The following is a 19,981-nucleotide window of genomic DNA, read 5'->3' as shown; positions in this document are numbered from 1 at the left end:
GTTGTCAAATGAAGGGGTTAAACCACATGATTGCTAGTGTTCCTTCTGGCTCCAAGATTCTGATTCTATGTATGTATTAAAGTGCAAGCTTAAATATCTTCTTTTGCTGCTTATATAGTTGTTTTACATATCAATTTGCCCCAGTTTATTGAGGAAAACTTGAATAAATAAGATACAGTAATTATTAAGTATCAACATATTTTGAAATAATAAGTCTTAAAAGTGATTTGTAGAGGTAAATTAATAATATTAAGTTAGAACTGCTGATTTTTCTGCATCAGAGAGTGGCATGAACAATTTATGACCTATGAGTTAACAACTTAATATATAAGCGAATATATATCTTATATAAGTGAAAAATATCATTTGTTAAGCTGGATATTGGTGACTTAGAGGGAGCAAGGGAGTGGGTTGGGTGAAGAGTTAAGAATAAGGTGGTTGTATGTATAAACCTGAGTAAAACGGGATTTGAGTGGGAACTTGAAGTAACAAAGGAACAAACAATACAGAGAATTACGTGCTGCAACAGTAGTATGTGAGGAAAAAAAACTGCATGATGGTGAGAGAAGGGAGAGCTAGATGGAGGAGTGTTCAGGGAGAAGGACAAAAGCAGTGTAGAGTATTTGCGTTTTCTATTTCTGTTACCTAAAATATTCTCCTTTCCTAACCTTAAACCTTATGCCTAAATCTAAAGTTTATCACTGTTCGAGTGTGTGGTGCTGGCTTTTTAATGGGATGATTGGATGACAGAGGAATTTCTTTCTAGATTTCTAAACTATCTGTGAGAGCAGGGTCCTGAGGTGAAACTTTATAGAGTTTATGTGATAGTGTTTGAGAAAAGGTAGGGAGGGGGAGGGCTTACTTGATAGTGTTTGAGAAAAGGTAGGGAGGGGGAGGGCTTACTTGATAGTGTTTGAGAAAAGGTAGGGAGGGGGAGGGCTCATTTGATACTGTTTTGTCATTACAGTGCCTTACATTCGTAGGGTGCTTTATAATATACTGGAGCCCTGCTGGCATAGTGGTTAAGAGCTCAGCTGCTAACCGAAAGGTCGGCAGTTCAAATCCACCAGCTGCTCCTTGGAAGCCCTATGGGGCAGTTCTACTCTGTCCTTTAGGGTCGCTATGAGTCGAAATTGACTCGACAGCAGTGGGTTTGGTTTTGGTTTACAATATACCAAGTTTTTTTTACGGGTGAATCATTGCAAAAAAGTCCTCCAAAGCTTTTATGTATGTATACAGCAAAGGATATACCATATTTTTACACAAATAACATGCGCTTTCTGTTTTGTTTGCCGATCTCATCCTCCCGCACGAAGTATTTTCGTAAGTGCACAATGCTAGCTTTTTTTACAGCAATATGTGCAGGAGGATTGGCGTGGCAGCGCTTGTGAGAGTGCCTCACAGGGAGGGCGCAACCACCAAACAAACGCAGAAGGCTCGTGTTATTTGTGTAAAATATGATAATATCACCTTTGTAGTTAGAGTCAAGCTAATTCCATAGGCTGAACAATCCAAGGGTAAAAGTATAGATCAAATAGCTTTAACTCTTTCCTTTCCATCCTTCCCTAAAGAACGTATAGTGATTGCTTCCTTTGTAGACTCCTTTTAATTCTTGAGCATTGCTTTCTCAGGTTGTACCTCCCCCCATTAGAACATACAATTGTGCATTTTCTTCACATTTTAAAATAGATATTGCTTTAAAATAGTATTTTAACTTTTCCAATGGCTATACTAGGTAAATAAAATCACCAGATTTTTTTAAAGATAAGTACAAGGCATAAATAAAATAAAATTTTAGCCTAGAGGCTAAAAATAAGCTCAGTATTAGAACAATTACTTAATATAGCAGAGTATCTGAAACAAATGGTAGCTGTTATGAATCTATTTTGATAAAGCTCTTTCTAGGAGAATTTTATTTGGCGAATATTGCCTTATTTGCATATTCTGTTTATCCTTAACAATTTAAAAGTATTACTGTAGCACAAAAAATCATTCATATGTATGTTCATTTAAAGTTTGCTTTCTTAATATTATTTAGTTTTATTTAATGAATGATTCTAGTGAACATAAGTGTAACTTTTATGCAGAGTTAATCATGGTTGCTAAACCCAAAAAGGATCAATGTGATTTGAATGTACAAAAACTTTGCTCACTTTAGAGTCTACTATCTTTTCATGGCCACCAGGGCTGAATTAGTTTAGCTATAACCATTACCTGGCACCATTTTGCAGCTCTGACTGTGGGTACTAGATAACTGAAGGGGAAAGCTTCCAGTTGTACAGTGAATCTTGAGGCAGGCCCTGGAATTTCTTACCCAGTCAAAGACAGTTTCGGAGTGCAAGGGTCCATTTTTGTGAGAACATAGTGGGAGTAAGCCCTGTGTTGTAGGGATGTCCTAGGAAAAAAGAGCCTGTGCTACTACTGAAATGAGACCTGGGCAATCTGATGGATATATCCAGTGTAGACAGACTTACTGGGAGCAGATTTATTTTGGATCTTTATAATTATTTATTTGGATATCAATAAAAGTACAGTCTTTATATCTTTGTATTTAGGTGAGAAAAGTTTTATGCATTTAGATTAGAAAATAAAAATGTTTTCTTTGCTTGGATTTTTTTTTTTTCCTTTGAGTTTAAATTGCTTTAGGTTCTAGTTAGTTGGTTATGATTATGACTAGTTCTTAGCTGTCTCAGCAGGCTTCATGCTTCAGGGTATAATCTATTCCTCAGTGTTTCTAGAGAATAAGCTTTTCCTCCCATTATATAAACCACTACACAACGGATTGAATGATGATTTCTATGTTCCTCTGAAGCATCAGGTATTATGGTTTTTTTCAGTCAAACGATTGACTCATTGTGTTTGTTTTCACAAATAATTTTTAAAACTCTTGGAGAAAAAAGTGAACAATTTTCCTCTCTAATTTAACACTGTATTCTTATGTTTCTGTTTTCAGTGTGACTGGTAAAGACGATGATATTGACACTGACCACGAGAAGAAAGAGGAAAAAGGTGTTTCAGAAAGAGATAACAATGAATTAGAAGCGGTAAGTATGAAAGAAGGAATTTGTAAATTTTAATCACTGGATTAAATTGTTCTTGGTTGCAGATAACTATACTAATTTAAATGTAGAGAAGGGAAATAGTTATCATGCACACGATATAAACTGTTTCCTTGAGGGCTTCTTTTCCTCAGAAACATAAGTAATAAAATATTGGCAACTCTCAATCTTGTGTATTGTGAAAGCATTTGGTGGAGCTGAGGAGAAGGTGATAGATTATTATGAGAGATAAAGTAATCTTTAAGACAAAATTATTATGCAGTAACTTTAAAATCTTGGAATGACTTTTTACTTGATCACAAGTAAAATTTTTGCCTTTTTGTACTTCAGTCCCTCTTATGAGGTAATCAGTTTGCTTTGCCAGTATTATTTTATTGTCACAACTCATATTTTAGGAAGAAAGTCAAGAAGTAAGTGATCATGAGGATGAGGAAGAAGAAGAGGAGGAGGAAGAAGATGACATTGAAAGCTCTGATGAATCAGATTCCGACTCAGATGAAAAAGGTGCTTGCCCCATAGTACATGAAATTCATTTTGGGAACTTGTTTAAACTATGACAGAAAATATTTACCATTCTCCATTTCATCCTTGTTGAAAGCAGCTTTTTAAAAAAATTATTTAATTTTTGTGGTTGTTGAGAATATGCATGGCAAAACATATACCAATTCAACAATTTCTACATGTATAATTTAGTGACATTGATTACATTCTTTGAATTGTGCAACCCTTCTCACCCTCCTTTTCTGAGTTGTTCCTCCCCCATTAACATAAACTCACTATCCTCTAAGTTTCTTATCTTATCTTTTGAGTTGCTGTTGTCAGTTTGATCCCACATAGATAGGTCTTAAAAGGGCACAGTGCTCAAGACAGACATTTCTACTAGTTAAGCTAAACTATTGTTTAGTTTTAAGAAGACTTCAGGTGATATTTTTGTTTTTTAAGATTTAAAGATTATTTCAGAGCAATAGTTTCAGGGGTCCATCCAGCCTCCATGGCTCCAGAAAGTCTATAGTCCATGAAAATTTGAAATTTTTTTTGTATTTTCCCCCTTTTGATCAGGATTCTTCTATAGAATCTTTGATCAGAATGTTCAGTAATGGTAGCCAGGCACCATCCAGTTCTTCTGATCTCATGGCAAAGGTGGCAGTTGTTCATGGAGGCAATTAGCCACACATTCCATATCTTCCTTTTATTCCTGACTCTCCCTCTTCCTCTGTTGCTCCAGGTAAATAGAGACCAATTGTTGTACAGTAAAATCTGCAAAAGCTGGAATCTGTGTAAGGTGGAAACCTGTCAGAGAAGGAAAACTCAAATTTTTTCACTAATAAAGAGCAATAGAAAAGTAATAACACTGCACCCTGTTAAAGGCAGAAAACTTGCAAGACCCAGACAAACAAGGCAGTCCCATCAGGTTCCAGTTGTCACATGTTTCACTGTACCTTGAATGGCCACTTGCAAGCTTTTAAGACCCCAGGTGCTACACAATGAACTAGGAGGTAGAACAGAAGCACTGAACACATTATTAGGCCAGCTGACTGGGATGTCCCATGAAATCCTGACCATAAACTTCCCAACCAAGGAACCAAATCCCATAAGGTGTTTGGTTATACATACGCAGCCTCAGCAGCTACTCTTTCTTGTTGTTGTTGTAAATATATCAATCGCACAATTTTTGCCATTTCAACTTCTTACAGGTGTACAACTTATTGAGAGCAATTACCTTAATTGGCAGTGCAACCCTACCCTTATCAATGTGATTTTTCCATCACCATAAACCTACCCCCCGTTTTCCCCTTCCCTCCCACCCAGGGCCCTACCTACAGAAACTAGTGCCTATGGGAATTCAAGCAGCACCCAGGGCACACAGTCTACCTGCCATATATTAGTTACGCCTCTGCTTCCATCCCTGGTAGCCACTAAGAAACTTTGATCTCTATACATTTGCCTGTTTTTGTCTTTTCTGTAAGTGAGGTTTTACAATATTTGTCCTTTCATGGTTGACTTATTTCACTCAGCATAATGTCTTCAAGTTTCATTCATATTGTAGCATGTATCAAGTCTTTGTTTCTCTTACTGGCTGCATAGTATTCCATTATTTGTATGTACCACATTTTATTTATCCATTTATCTGTTGATGGGCATTTAGGTTGTTTCCGCCTTTTAGCTATTGTGAATAGTGCTGCAAGGAACATAGGTATGCAAGTATCTGAGTCTCTACTTTCAAGTCTTTTGGGTATATACCTAGGAATGGAATTGGTGGGTCATATGGAAAGCAGCTTTTATAACTACAGTCATGCGTCGTTTAATGTCCACGATACTTTCTGTGAAATAGGATGTTATGTGATTTGGATGTTGTAGGAACACCATATTATGTACAGGCAGTCCCCAGGTTATGAAGTCTGACAAACGACTCAAGAATGGACTGCCATAAAGCCTATTATATTAAAAATTCGAGTTAAATACGTACAGTGGTTTGTAATAACAAATGTATGCACTACTTTGTGATGGTCATGAAAACATTGCATGATTTGCAGGTGTTTCTTAAGTGTTACATCTACTACATCCTGTTCTCTGATTGAGATTTCTGAACTATATTATAACCTTATGGGACCACAGATGTATATGCAGTTGGATGTTACCCGAATAGACATTATACAGCACATGACTGTACTGACCTACATACTCCCTTCATGGCTGATGTACTAAGCAAATTAAGAGTTTCTTCTCTTGTTTGATTTAGCAATTTCTATTTTTATTTAGTACACTTAGTATCTGTTGTTCCTGACTAATGTGGGTACTCTTTATCTTGTTCACCTTTTTAATTTCTGGTTATCCAGGACATTTTTCTTACAGTTGCCAAGTGAGTTCCTGGATGTAGAGGATAGTTTTTGAGCCTTTACTTGAAAGCTAATTCTGATCAATTTCAGTATTTTATTTTCTCCCTTTATAAATAGCCAATTATCAAGCTGACTTAGCAAACATAACTTGTGAAATCGCAATCAAGCAAAAGTTGATTGATGAACTAGAAAACAGCCAGAAAAGACTGCAGACACTGAAAAAGCAGTATGAAGAGAAGCTAATGATGCTGCAACATAAAATTCGGGATACTCAGCTTGAAAGAGACCAGGTGCTTCAAAACTTAGGTAAGAATTATATTTAACTCAAATGAAAGTTCAAACTAAATTGTCAAGATGAATTTTTGTCTTCTCTTCCTTTAGAACAAAAAATAGTACTAGAAATCATTATGTTAAATATTATTATTTATTTTGTTTTTCAGGCTGGTAGCTGTATAGGCTATTTAATTATTTTGTCCAAGGTTGTGATTAATTGTTTTAACATCTTGATTCATGCTTGTATCATTTTTAAAATAAAATTTAAAAAGACTGCTTCAATAAACATTAAGCTGGATAAGAGTAGAAAATAAAAGAGAGAGTGATTGAGGGACACACTGGTCTGTGAAATCGTGAAATAAAAATCCACGTCTCATACAAAAACAAATACAAATATTTTGGTCATTTAGGCTCAGTGGAATCTTGCTCAGAAGAAAAAGCAAAAAAAATTAAGTCTGAATATGAAAAGAAACTCCAAGCCATGAATAAAGAACTGCAGAGACTACAGACAGCTCAAAAAGAGCATGCAAAGTTGCTAAAAAACCAGTCTCAATATGAAAAGCAGTTGAAGAAATTGCAGCAGGATGTGATGGAAATGAAAAAGACAAAGGTATCGATTATATTTTCCATTAATGTTTGCAACTGAGAAGATGTTTGTGTCATTTGGGACAAAAAGCACCAATTATCTTGATTCTTTCCATTATTCAATAAAATATCACCCAGTCTTTTTACAAATGATGTACTTCCCTCTGGCAATTAGAAGTTGTTTCCTATAGTCATCCATCATCAAAGCCTTTCTTCAGAGTAGCTGAAAACCATGTTATCTACAGGGCTTCTCTGACTCTGATGGGTGTTTCTCCTCTGAAAACGTTTGTACCAGGTTAACAAAGGTGTGAAATATTTCAGACATACAACCTGCGTAGATAATAACAATGAATACTATATACACTATCCAATTTGATGAATTAAACATTACAGATACACTTGAAGCTCCCTGTGTATCCCTTCCTGATCATATTCCCCTTTCCCCAAGGGGTAGCAACTATCCTGAATTTGGTACTTACCATCCCCATGCACAGAAAAGCACAGGATTTCTCTCCCTGACCAAAGAGAATGTGTGAATCCTGATCTGTTATCTGTTTTTATTGTGAAATTGATTACTCTTAACACCTGGCATGAAAATCAGTGCAATTTCCTAAAATAGCAAATATTGAAATAATTTAGAAAGTAATTAGATTATTATGTTGTGTAGTTGCTGATAACAGCAGCAATAACAGATAATATCGATTAAGTGCTTACTATGTGCCAGTCGCCAGTCACTGTTATAAGCGCTATACAAATCCTCACAGTAATGCAATGCAGTAGAGTGATTATCTCTATTTTATAGATGAGGAAACCAAAGCCAAGAAAGGTTAAGTTACTCTTTCAGGGTCGCATAGCTTCTGATAAGTAATAAAACATCATTGAAATTATGAAACAACCAAGCACTGAATATAAAAAGCATAAATAGAACATTAAGCAATTGGATAGAAATAAAGTTTCTGTAATATATCTGCAAAAATAAGACTTGAGCATTTAAAATGTGTAGCAAAACTCACATTACCATGTTAAATATTCAGAATTCTAAGAATTTACTTCCATATGTGTTGTTTATTTAACAAATGCTGTTTGTGGTAGAACGATTTCCATAGATGTGTATGCCTAATTTTTTAGGTTCGCCTAATGAAACAAATGAAAGAAGAACAAGAGAAAGCCAGATTGACAGAGTCTAGAAGAAACAGAGAGATTGCTCAGTTGAAAAAGGATCAACGTAAAAGAGATGTGAGTGGACTTTAACTCTCAGTTATATGAGAACAAAAGAGCTCTGGTGGCACAGCAGTTAAGTGCTTGGCTGCTAACTGAAAGGTTGACAGTTCAAACTCACCATGGGAGAAAGATCTGGCTGTCTGCTCCTGTAAAGATTACAGCCAAGAAAACCCTGTGGGGCAGTTCTACTCTGTCACATGGGCTCTCTATATGGTGTCTTCACGTCACCTAATAACCACAACATATAAGAATAATGTGAATTGAACAGGACTGTTTAATAGCAGAAAATTTTCTAATAACTGTAAGTCTTCATACAAGATAATAAATAAGCATTAACTTTATAATATGGCATTTATTATAGTATGTGGATTGTAGTAATTAAATAAAAAAGCTTATTAGAAACAGTGTAATATTATTATAAATTTTATTTGAGGCATATTTCCTTGATGACAAGATAGAAGAACATGGCAATTACTGGTTATCTCTAGGGAGACTTAGTAACTATTTGCAGTATTATATAAAATAATAATTTTAGAATGGTTCCAAAGATAGTTTCATCACTGGAGATTCTTGAAAACATTTCTGAGAGTATAAGCAGGCCTCACTAGAAGAGGCTTTATTAAGACCTATAAAAATTTTTGTATTTTTTGACTCAAGAATTCCACTCCCATGAATCCAGGCTAAGGAAATAATCTAAAATAAGAAAAATTACTATTTGTTAAAATTTTCACTTCAGGATTATTTGTAATAATGAAAAATGTAAAACAGCCAAGATGCTTCATTGTAGAAGGAATGGTTAAATTATGGTCCATCTCATGTAATGGATTGTTATTCATCCACTCAAAATAAGGATGTGGAAACTCTGTAGTATATGAAAAATGACTAAGATTTAATATTAAGTATAAAATAGCATTTAATATACAGTTAAAATGAGGGGAAAATGTCAAGTATACACACAATCATGCTGACTGTAGTTGTGTTAGGGTTATATGTTATGGTTGATTTTTTTTTTCTTTTTTATTTCAAAATTCTGGTAATATGGTTATTTCTTTAAAAGGAGAAAATTCTGTTTACGATTTTTTTTCCTTAAAGGAAGAGGGCGTCACCTTTTCCCCTTTACCAGTTAGGTCTCACCCATTGTTTCTTTTTTCTTGCTCAACTTTTTCTAAATATTTCTTGAAGAAAACATAAATATACAGCATATTTTTGAAAGGGAAATGTACTTTGGGAGATAAAAAGGAAAAATTAAAGAGGAAGATAGGAGAGAATAACAAGGTAGACAGATATTATGGATAGATGACTCTTACATTTATGACTATATTTATTGATTTTTTTCTAGCACACCAATGTATTTTAATAGTCAGTTCCTGGGAAATTTATATTTTATTTATAACAACATGTTAATATTGAAATCAAGTATAAGCACATTTTAATACAAAACCAAAAACCAAACCCATTGCCGTTGAGTCGATTCCAATTCATAGCGACTCTATGAGATGGAGTAGAACTGCCCCATAGTGTTTCCAAGGAGTGGCTGGTGGATTTGAACTGCCAGCCTTTTGTTTAGCAGCTGAATGCTTAACCACTGCACCACCAAGGTTTTGTCCTTAAGTACTACTTTCAGAAAGTTGAGATATAATTCATATACCATAAAACAGTATACCATATACTGTTTTAAAGTGTGCAGTTGAATGATTTTTAATATATTCATTAAGTGTGCAACTATTACCACTACCTAATTTCAGAATATTTTATTGCTCCAGTAATAAACCCTACACCCATTAGCAGTCACTCCCTGTTATCCCCTCCCCTCAGTCACTGACAACCACACTAATCTACTTTCTGGTCACTATGGATTATCTCCAATTTCCTTGATTTGTACTTCAGACATTCCATGTTCCAATTATTAATGGATGTTTGCAGCTGTTTCTTCTCATCAGCAGATGCAGGTCCTGAAAGCTTTACTTAATCCACATTATTAAGGTTGACTCTACTTTGAGGAGGCAGCTCTTCCCTGGTCATATTTTGAGTGACTTCCAACCTGAGGGGCTCATCTTCCAGCACTATATCAGACAGTGTTCCACTGCTATCCATGAGCTTTTCCTTGGCCAGTTTTTTCAGAAGTAGATAACCAGGTCCTTCTTCCCAGTCTGTCTTAGTCTGGAAGCTCTGCTGAAACCTGTCCACCATGGGTGACTCTGCTAGTATTTGAAATACTGGTGGCATAGCTTCCATCATCACAGCAACTTGCAAGCTGCCACAGTATAACAAACTGACAGATGAGTGGTGGAAAACTGGAAGTTGTCAAAAATGAAATGGAATGCTTGAAGATCGATATCCTAGGCATTAGGGAGCTGAAATGGAGTGGTATTACCCATTATGAATCAGACAATCATATGATCTACTATGCTGGGAATGACAGATAGAAGAGGAATGGCATCACATTCGTCGTCAGAACATTTCACGATATAGCCTGAAATACTGCACTGTCACTGATAGGATGATATCCATATGCTGACAAGGAAAACCAGTTATATGACTATTATTCAAATATACACACTAACCGCTAATGCCAAAGATGAAGAAATTGAAGATTTTTACCAACTTCTGCTGTCTGAAATTGATCAACATGCAATCAGGATGCATTAATAATTACTGCTGATTGGAATGCAAAAGTTGAAAGCAAAGAAGGATTGGTAGTTGGAAAATATAGTCTTGGTGATAGAAATGACATGGGAGATCACATGATGGAATTTTGCAAGACCAACGACTTCTTCATTGCAGATACCTTTTCTTAACAACATAAATGGTGACTGTACACATGGACCTTGCCAGATGGAATGCACAGGAATCATACCAACTACATCTGTGGAAAGAGACGATGTAGAAGCTCAATATCATTAGTCAGAACAAAGCCAGGGACCGACTTCGGAACAGACCATCAATTGCTCATATGCAAGTTCAAGTTGAACCTGAAGAAAATTAAAACAAGTCCCCAAGAGCCAATGTATGGCCTTGAGTATATCCCACCTGGATTTAGAGATAATCTTAAGAAAAGATTTGACTAATTGAACACTAATGACCGTTGACCAGATGAGTCTTGGGATGACATCAAGAACATCATACATGAAGAAAGCAAAAGGTCATTAAAAAGACAAAAGAAAAAAAAATACCAAAATGGACATCAGAGGAGACTCTGAAACTTTCTCTTGAATGGAGAGTAGCTAAAGGGAAAGGAAGAAATGATGAAATAAAAGATTTAAACAGAAGATTTCAAAGGGCGGCTCAAGAAGACAAAGTAAAGTATTATAATGAAATGTGCAAAGACCTGAAGTTAGAAAACCAAAAGGAAATAACGCGCTTAGCATTTCTCAAGCTAAAAGAACTGAAGAAAAAATTTAAGCCTTAAGTTGCAGTATTGAAGGATTCTGTGGACAAAATGGAGCCCTGGTGGCACAGTGGGTAAGAGGTCAGTTGCTAACCAGAGGGTCAGCAGTTCAAATCCACCAGCGGCTCCTTGGAAACCCTATGGGGCCGTTCTGCTCTTTCCTCTATGAGCTGGAATTGACTTGACGGCAGCAGGTTTATGGACAAAATATTGAATGATGCAGGAAGCATCAAAAGAAGATGGAAGAATACAGAGTCACTGTACCAAAAAGAATTGGTCGACATTTCAACCATTTCAGGAGGTAGCATATGATCAAGAAACGATGATACTGAAGGGAGAAGTCCAGCCTGCACTGAAGGACTGAAGGCACTGGCGGAAAAACAGCTAGGAGTTGACAGAATACCAGTTGAGATGTTTCAATGAATGGATGCAATGCTGGAAGTGCCCACTCATCTATGCCAAGAAGTTTGGAAGACAGTGGCCAACTGACTGGAAGAGATCCATATTTGTGCCCATTCCAAAGAAAGGTGATCCAGTGTGGAAATTTTCAAACAATATCATTAATATCACATGCAAGTAAAATTATGCTGAAGATAATTCAAAAACGGTTGCAGCAGTACATCCACAGGGAATTGCCAGAAATTCAGGCTGGATTCAGAAGAGGACGTGGAACGAGTGATATCATTGCTGATGTCAGATGGATCTTGGCTGAAAACAGAGACTACCAGAATATAGATGTTTACCTGTGTTTTATTGACTATGCAAGGGCATTCGACTGTGTGGATCATAACAAATTATGGATAACATTTCGAAGAATGGGAATTCCAGAACACTTAATGTGCTCATGGGGAACCTGTACATAGACCAACAGGCAGTTGTTTGAACAGAACAAGGGGATACTGCATGGCTTAAAATCAGGAAAGGTGTGCGTCAGGGTTGTATCCTTTCACTATACTGATTCAGTCTGTATGCTGAGCAAATAATCCGAGAAGCTGGACTACTGGAAGAATAACTCGGCCCTCAGGTTTGGTGGAAACTCATTAACAACCTAGTTATTTAGATGACATGACATTGCTTGCTGAAAGTGAAGAGGACTTGAAGCGCACTTACTGATGAAGATCAAAGACTACAGCCTTCAGTGTGGATTACATCTCATCATAAAGACAACAGAAATCCTGACTGCTGGACAAATAAGCAGCATCATAATAAACGGAGAAAAGATGGAAGTTGTCAAGAATTTCATTTTACTTGGATCCATAATCAGTGCTCAGGGAAATAGCCATTAAGAAATCAAATGACGTATTGCATTGGGCAAATCTGCTGCAAAAGACCTCTTCCATGTGTGAAAAAGCAGGGATGTCACCTTGAGGACTAAGGTGTGCCTGATCCAAGCCATGATGATTTCAATTGCCTCATATGCATGCGAAAGCTGGACAATGAATAAAGAAGAGCGAAGAAGACTTGATGCCTTTGAATTGTGGTGCTAGCAAAGAATATTGAGTATACCATGGACTGCCAGAAGAATGAACAAATCTGTCTTGGAAGAATTACTGCCAGAATTCTGCTTAGAAGTGGGTATGGCAAGACTTTTTGTCAGGTACTGTGGACATTTTATCAGGAAGAACCAGTCCCTGGAGAAGGACATTATGCTTGGTAAAGTTGAAGGTCATCAAAATAGAGGAAGACCCTCAGTGATGGATTGTCTGCAACAATGGACTCAAACTTGGCAAAAATTGGGAGGATGGCACAGGACTGGAAAGTGTTTCTTTCTGTTGTATGTAGGGTCGCTATGAGTTGGAACTGACTTGATGGCCCCTAATAACAACAACAACACACATTGTCTGTTCTGGACATTTCATTTAAATGGAGTCACACAATATATAGCCTTTTGTATCTGACTTCTTTAAATTAGCCTGATGTTTTTAGAGTTCATCTATGTTGTAAGTCATTCGTTTTTGTGGCTGAATAATATTTCATTGTATGGATGTAGGACATTTTGTTTATCCATTCATCAGTTGACAGACGTTTGGGTTGTTTGCACTTTTTGCCTGCTTATTTTGTTTTTAATGAAAACTTTTGGGGAACAGGAATAATTTCTTCACGATGTATGCTAAGTATTTTTTTATTATTAAATTATATGAGGTATACCAAACCCCAAACCTGTTGCTTTCGAGAGATATAGAGAACAATATTGAACAATAAACTCCTGCAATGTAACTTTTGAATCTTACCACAGCATAGGATTCCCATGTTTTACTATAAGGCTGGCTAATTACATACAAGGAGTCTCAGTGGCACAGTGGGTAAGCACTTGGCTGCTAACTGAAAGGTCAGTGGTTCGAACCCACCAAATGCTCTGAGGGAGAAAGATGTGGCAGTTGTTTCTGTAAAGATTACAGCCTTGGAAACACAATGGGGCAGTTCTACTCTGTTCTGTACGGTCGCTGTGAGTCGGAATCGACTCAGTGGCAGTGGGTTTGAATCACATACAAGGGAGTCCTGATGACATGGTGATTAAAGCGCTCGGCTGCCAACCGAAAGGTCAGTGGTTTCAACCCAGCAGCTGCTCTGCAGGAGAAAAGACCTAGCAAACTGCTCCCATAAAGATTACAGCCTAGGAAACCGTATGAGGCAGTTCTATTCTGTCACGTTGGGTCACTATGAGTCGTAATTTACTCACTGGCACACAACAACAATCACATACAAAGCTCATATTCAGACTCCCTTCCCCTTTATTTGTTGCTCTGTGTGCATGATGGCGTTTTCTAAAATTTTCCATTTCATATTCACCTTTGATCCTTAGAAAACCAAGTGTAAGTATAAAACCAAGTTTGTACATTATATACAAAAATATGAATGAGCTTGAGATTTGATTTTTAGTAGGAAGAAATTTAATGTGGTAACAAGTTTCAAATTATATGTTGGTTTTAGTTTTTGGTAGTTCATTCACTTAAAAAACATTAACTTTGCTTCTGTGTCAACATTGTGGTATACAATGGGTTACAACCATGATAAGTTAGAGTCCTTTTGTTGAAGAATTACCATTTTGTAAGATAGGAATATGCATTAACATAAGGGAAATGGTCTGTTTAAATTTGGGATACAAAAACATGAGGAGTTTTTTGTTTTAACTCAGAATTTAATTGCTAGAAGTCCAATTCTTAACCACTGCCCAAAATCACCGAGTGATTAAAGGACAGAACCAGAACTAGGCTCTATGTTCTTTCATAATCCAAAATTCTTTCCTAAATTATATCCGTATAATGTAGCTGAAGTAATACATAATTAGTTATCTTCCTCATCTAGAGTACCTAGAAGCAAATTGGTAGCCAATACTGCTGTTAAACAAAAATGTTTTATTGACCATTTACTTTACCCACCATAATATTTCCAAAGTTATTATAAAGTGCTAATACAATTAATATAAATTCTCCTTATATTTAAAACAGAGTTTATAATTATTGTATATATTGTAAGATGCCTCTATGGAAAATATTCTAAGCTGTGTTTCTGCCAGCAGTATGACCTATGGTGATGTAATTTATAATTTTTCTGTGTCTTCCTGTTTGTGTCTTCAGCCAGCAGCTAAACCAAAATGTCTAACAAAAAATTTAATGAGGCAATATATGTAAAGCACTTAGAATAGTACCTGCATATAGTAAGTACTATGTAAGTGTTTGTTACATAAAACTATGTGGCACAGGGATAACTTTTCATTTTTCAGAGTTGACTATGCCAGTATGTATTTGTGTTTTTGGAATAGATTACCTATATCTGTAGTAATAGACACAAGGTTGTTATTAAGTCAGATTCTGCAAAGAACCCTTATAGTTTGCAGAGGGACGAGGAAATATGTTAATGTAAGAGTAGGAGGTATTGTGTCTTTCAGTTTACTATTTCAACTTTTTCAATATTTTTTTATAGCATCAACTTAGACTTCTAGAAGCCCAAAAAAGAAATCAAGAAGTGATTCTTCGTCGCAAAACAGAAGAGGTAGTGTAATCAAATTGACTATTTTGGGGAAACATTCTGACTTTGAGATAAATGGTGTATTTCTATCGACTGAGTGAGTCAACCTCTGTTACTGTTTTAGGTTACAGCTCTTCGTCGGCAAGTAAGGCCCATGTCAGATAAAGTGGCTGGGAAAGTCGTTCGGAAGCTGAGCTTATCTGATGCGTCTGTTCAGGACACAGGTTCCAGTGCAGCTGCCACAGAAACAGATGCATCAAGGGCAGCAGCCCAACAGAAAATGAGAATTCCTGTGGCAAGGGTCCAGGCCTTACCAACGGCAACAACAAATGGAACCAGGTCAACACGATTCTTCAATTCCTTCTGTCATAATCTTCATAGACATTATTACTGATGTAGTAGTTAAATGAAAAACTCATTATGTGGCAGTGCACACTCACATCAGTGTGTAAATAATTATGTCTGCTTTTGTATGATTATAGAAAAAGATATCAGAGGAAAGGATTGACTGGCCGAGTGTTTACTTCCAAGACAGCTCGCATGAAGTGGCAGCTTCTTGAACGGAGGGTCACAGACATCATCATGCAAAAAATGACTATTTCCAATATGGAGGCTGATATGAATAGACTCCTCAAGGTATGAAAAATAGAGTGTATATATCCTTCACCTTAGCTGGTTGCAGATTTCTTCCAAATTTATTCCTTGGATAAACTTAATATTTACTATGTTATTTTCTTGGTTTTGATTATACTTTGAATGAATAGATGATCATTATTTTTCAAAATCCACCCTGTTTTCTCAATAGCAACGAGAAGAACTCACGAAAAGACGAGAGAAACTTTCAAAAAAAAGGGAAAAGATAGTGAAGGAGAATGGAGAGGGAGATAAAAATGTGGTTAACATCAATGAGGAGATGGAGTCACTAACTGCTAATATAGATTACATTAATGACAGTATTTCTGATTGTCAAGCCAACATCATGCAGATGGAAGAAGCAAAGGTTTGTAATTAAAAAAAAAAAATTTAATGGCGTAACAAAAAATGTTTTTGTATTGTTTATCATTAAAAACAAAAAACCTTTGCTCCCAAGTCAATTCCGACACATAGCAACCCTGCAGGACAGAGTAGAACTGCCTATAGGGTTTCCAAAGCTCTAAATTGTTACGGAAGCAGACTACCACATCTTTCTCGGCTGGTGGGTTCAAACTGCTAACCTTTCGGTTAGCAGCCAAATGCTTTTAACCACTGCGCAACCAGAGCTCCTAGGTTTTGATTATACTTTGAGTGAATAGATGACCGTCATTTCTCAAAATCCAACCTGTTTATCATTAGCCCAAAAATATTCTTCTTGATGTACTCCATGAGCCCTAACTACTCCATCCTTACGAGTAACTTTGTCTGCTGGTTTTGTGATAGTATTTATTATTTGTACAACACATATCTCACTTATTACGCCCTTTCTTGAATTCTTAACTGCTCAAATATATCTTACTTCTTCAACTAGACATATGTTTATTGGGGTGGAGATCATGGCTTATACTTTTCTGGGTAGTCTCAATAGGTAACCCAATACAATCAAATAAATAGATGAATAATTTTTCAAGTGGCTTTTGCCTTCTGTTTAAATACATCCAGCTCAAAGTATTGATCACCATATGTTGGTCTGATGTAGGAAGAAGGTGAGACATTGGATGTCACGGCGGTCATTAATGCTTGCACGCTCACGGAAGCCCGATACCTGCTAGATCACTTCCTATCAATGGGCATAAATAAGGTAAGATTTAACTACGCTATTACTGAAAACCTAGGTTTTGACTAGTTCACTGTAGTTTTGGTTATCTTTCTCCAGTGAACATTCTCTTTGTACTAAGAAAGAAGACTCTTCTTAATTAGGACAGTACTTCTAGCTTTCTTTAGAAAAGGCAGCAATATTTAGATATATTTTTCTAATCCTTGTTTCATTAGTTTGTCCACTATTGTGCTTGTGAATTAGAACAGATAACTTAGAGAAGAAATAATTCCCCTTTTGCTTTAACGTAGGAAAGATGAAAATATCTCTCAGAGTGCAAACAAACTTAGTATCATAACTTTGATTTAATACTGGTTTTTTATAGCTCAAAGGAAAATCAGAAAGGAAAAAATATGGTTCAATTTCCCTTTGAAGGTAAATGCTTTAATCTATCACCTGCAAGAAACTTCTGCCCAAATGTTGAAGATAATAATGATTTCTGACTCAAACTTTTTTCACTAATTGGGACTGTGCTAGAACATTTATATTATGTTCTCTCATTTAATCTACACAGTGTGTTAGGAAGTAGGTTTTTAGTTATTTACTTATTTATTTTTTATTGTTGTAGCTTAAATGAAGTTTACATTTAAGTTAGTCTTCCATACAAAAATTTATACATACATTGTTATGTGACCCTAATTGCTCTCCCCACACTGTGACAACACACTCCTCCTTTCCACCCCTGATTCCCCATATCCATTTAACCAGCTCCTAACCCTCTGTGCCTTCCCATCTCACCTCCGGACAGAAGCTGCCGGTTTAGTCTCTTGTATTTACCTGAGCTAAGAGGCACACTCCTCACGAGTATCACTTCATGTCCCACAGTCCAGTGCAATCCCTGTCTGAAGATTTGGCCTCGGAAATTGTTTCAGTTCTGGGCTGATAGAGAATCCAGGGGCCATGCTTTCCAAGGATCCTCCAGTCTGAGTCAGACAATCAAGTCTGGTCTTCTTACTGGAATTTGAGTTTTGCACCCCACCTTTCTCCTGCTCCATCAGCGGCTCTCTGTTGTGTTCCCTGCCAGGGTGGTCATTGGCGATAGCCGGCACCATCTAGTTCTTCTGGTCTCAGGCTGATGAAGTCTCTGGTTTATGTGACCCTTTCTGTCTCTTGGTGTTCTTTCATACTGTCTTTGGTGTTCTTCATTCTCCTTTATTCCAGTTGGTTGGGACAAAATGATGCATCTTAGATGGCCGCTTGCAAGCTTTTAAGACCCCAGATGCCACTCACCAAAGTAGGATGCAGAACATTTTCTTGATAAACTTTGTTATGCCAATTGACCCAGATGTCCCCTGAAAGCATGGTCCCCAACCCCAGCCCCTGCTTCTCTGTCCCTCAAAGTATTTGATTGTATTCAGGAAACTTCTTAGCTTTGGTTTAGTCCAGTTGTGCTGACCTCCCCTGTAGTGTGTGCTGTCCTTCCCTTTACCTAAGATAATTCTGATATACTATCTGGTTAGTAAATAATCCTCACCCTCTCTCCCCACCCTCGTAACCATCAAAGAATGTTTTCGTCTGTTTAAACCTTTTCTTGAGTTCTTATAATAATGGTCTTATACAACATTTGTCCTTCTGTGACTGACTAAATTCATGCAGCATAATGACCTCCAGATTCCTCCATGTTATAAGATGTTCCAGAGCTTCATCGTTGTTCTTTATGGTTGCGTTGTATTCCATTGTGTGGATATACCATAATTTGTTTATCTGTTCGTCCGTTGATGGGCACCAGGGTTGTTTCCATCTTTTTGCTACTGTGAACAGTGCAACAATGAACATGGGTGTGCATATATCTATTCATGTGATGGCTCTTATTTCTCTAGGATATATTCCAAGGAGCGGGGTTTCTGGATCGTATGGTAGTTTTATTTCTAGCTTTTTAAGGAAGCGCCAAATCGATTTCCAAAGTGGTTGTACCATTTTGCATTCCCACCAACTGTGTGTAAGTGTTCCAGTCTCTCCACAACCTCTCCAGCATTTATTGTTTTGTGTTTTTTGGATTAATGCTAGCCTTGTTGGGGTGAGATGATATCACATTGTAGTTTTGATCTGCATTTCTGTAATGGCTAATGATTGTGAGCATTTTTTCACGTGTCTATTAGCCACCTGAATATCTTCTTTGGCGAAGTGCCTGTTCATATCCTTTGCTCATTTTTTAATTGGGTTGTTTGTCTTTTTGTTGTTGAGGTTTTGCTGTATCTTGTAGATTTTAGAGATTAGACGCCGATCAGATTTGTCATAGACAAAATTTTCTCTCCAGTTTGTAGGTTGTCTTTTTACTCTTTTGGTGAAGTCTTTTGATGAGCATAAGTGTTTGATTTTTAGGAGCTTCCATTTACCTAGTCTCTCTTCTGGTGCTTGTGCGTTGCTGCTTATGGTTCATATTGTGTTTATGGCATGTATTAGGGCTCCTAGCATTGTCCCTATTTTTTCTTCCATGATCTTTATCATTTTTGATTTTACATTTAAGTCTTTGACCCATTTTGAGTTAGTTTTTGTGGATAGTGTGACGTATGGGTCTTGTTTCAGTTTTTTACAGATGCATATCCAGTTATGCCAGCACCATTTGTTAAAGAGACTGTCTTTTCCCCAGTTAATAGACTTTGGGCCTTTGTCAAATATTGGCTGCTCATAGGTGGATGAATTTATGTCTGGATTCTCCATTCTGTTCCATCGGTCTATGTATCTGTTGTTGTACCAGTACCAGGCTGTTTTGATTACCGTGGTGGTATAATAGTTTCTAAAATCAGGTAGTGTGAGGCCTCCCACTTTGTTGTTATTCTTGAGTAATGCTTTACTTATTTGGGGCCTCTTCCCTTTCCATATGAAGTTGGTGATTTGTTTCTCCATCTCATTAAAAAAT

General features: G+C 36.7%; 1 protein-coding gene across 1 annotated transcript in view; it reads left to right on the top strand.

The window, feature by feature from the left end:
* The window catches only part of KIF21A (kinesin family member 21A), a 173,867-nt gene that overhangs the window by 109,290 nt on the left and 44,596 nt on the right, over positions 1 to 19,981 (top strand). The window contains exons 13-22 of the mRNA XM_012559622.1: positions 2,954 to 3,044; positions 3,455 to 3,563; positions 6,014 to 6,202; positions 6,580 to 6,779; positions 7,883 to 7,990; positions 15,288 to 15,356; positions 15,457 to 15,671; positions 15,815 to 15,968; positions 16,138 to 16,332; positions 17,005 to 17,106. Coding sequence (XP_012415076.1) covers positions 2,954 to 3,044; positions 3,455 to 3,563; positions 6,014 to 6,202; positions 6,580 to 6,779; positions 7,883 to 7,990; positions 15,288 to 15,356; positions 15,457 to 15,671; positions 15,815 to 15,968; positions 16,138 to 16,332; positions 17,005 to 17,106 — 1,432 coding nt within the window. The remainder of the gene's footprint in view (positions 1 to 2,953; positions 3,045 to 3,454; positions 3,564 to 6,013; positions 6,203 to 6,579; positions 6,780 to 7,882; positions 7,991 to 15,287; positions 15,357 to 15,456; positions 15,672 to 15,814; positions 15,969 to 16,137; positions 16,333 to 17,004; positions 17,107 to 19,981) is intronic.

Source organism: Trichechus manatus, unplaced genomic scaffold (genome assembly GCF_000243295.1).
Source record: "Trichechus manatus latirostris isolate Lorelei unplaced genomic scaffold, TriManLat1.0 scaffold00285, whole genome shotgun sequence".
NCBI lineage: Eukaryota > Metazoa > Chordata > Mammalia > Sirenia > Trichechidae > Trichechus > Trichechus manatus.
The sequence above is the reverse complement of the archived record's forward strand: the minus strand, read 5'-3'. Positions and strand labels throughout refer to the sequence as shown.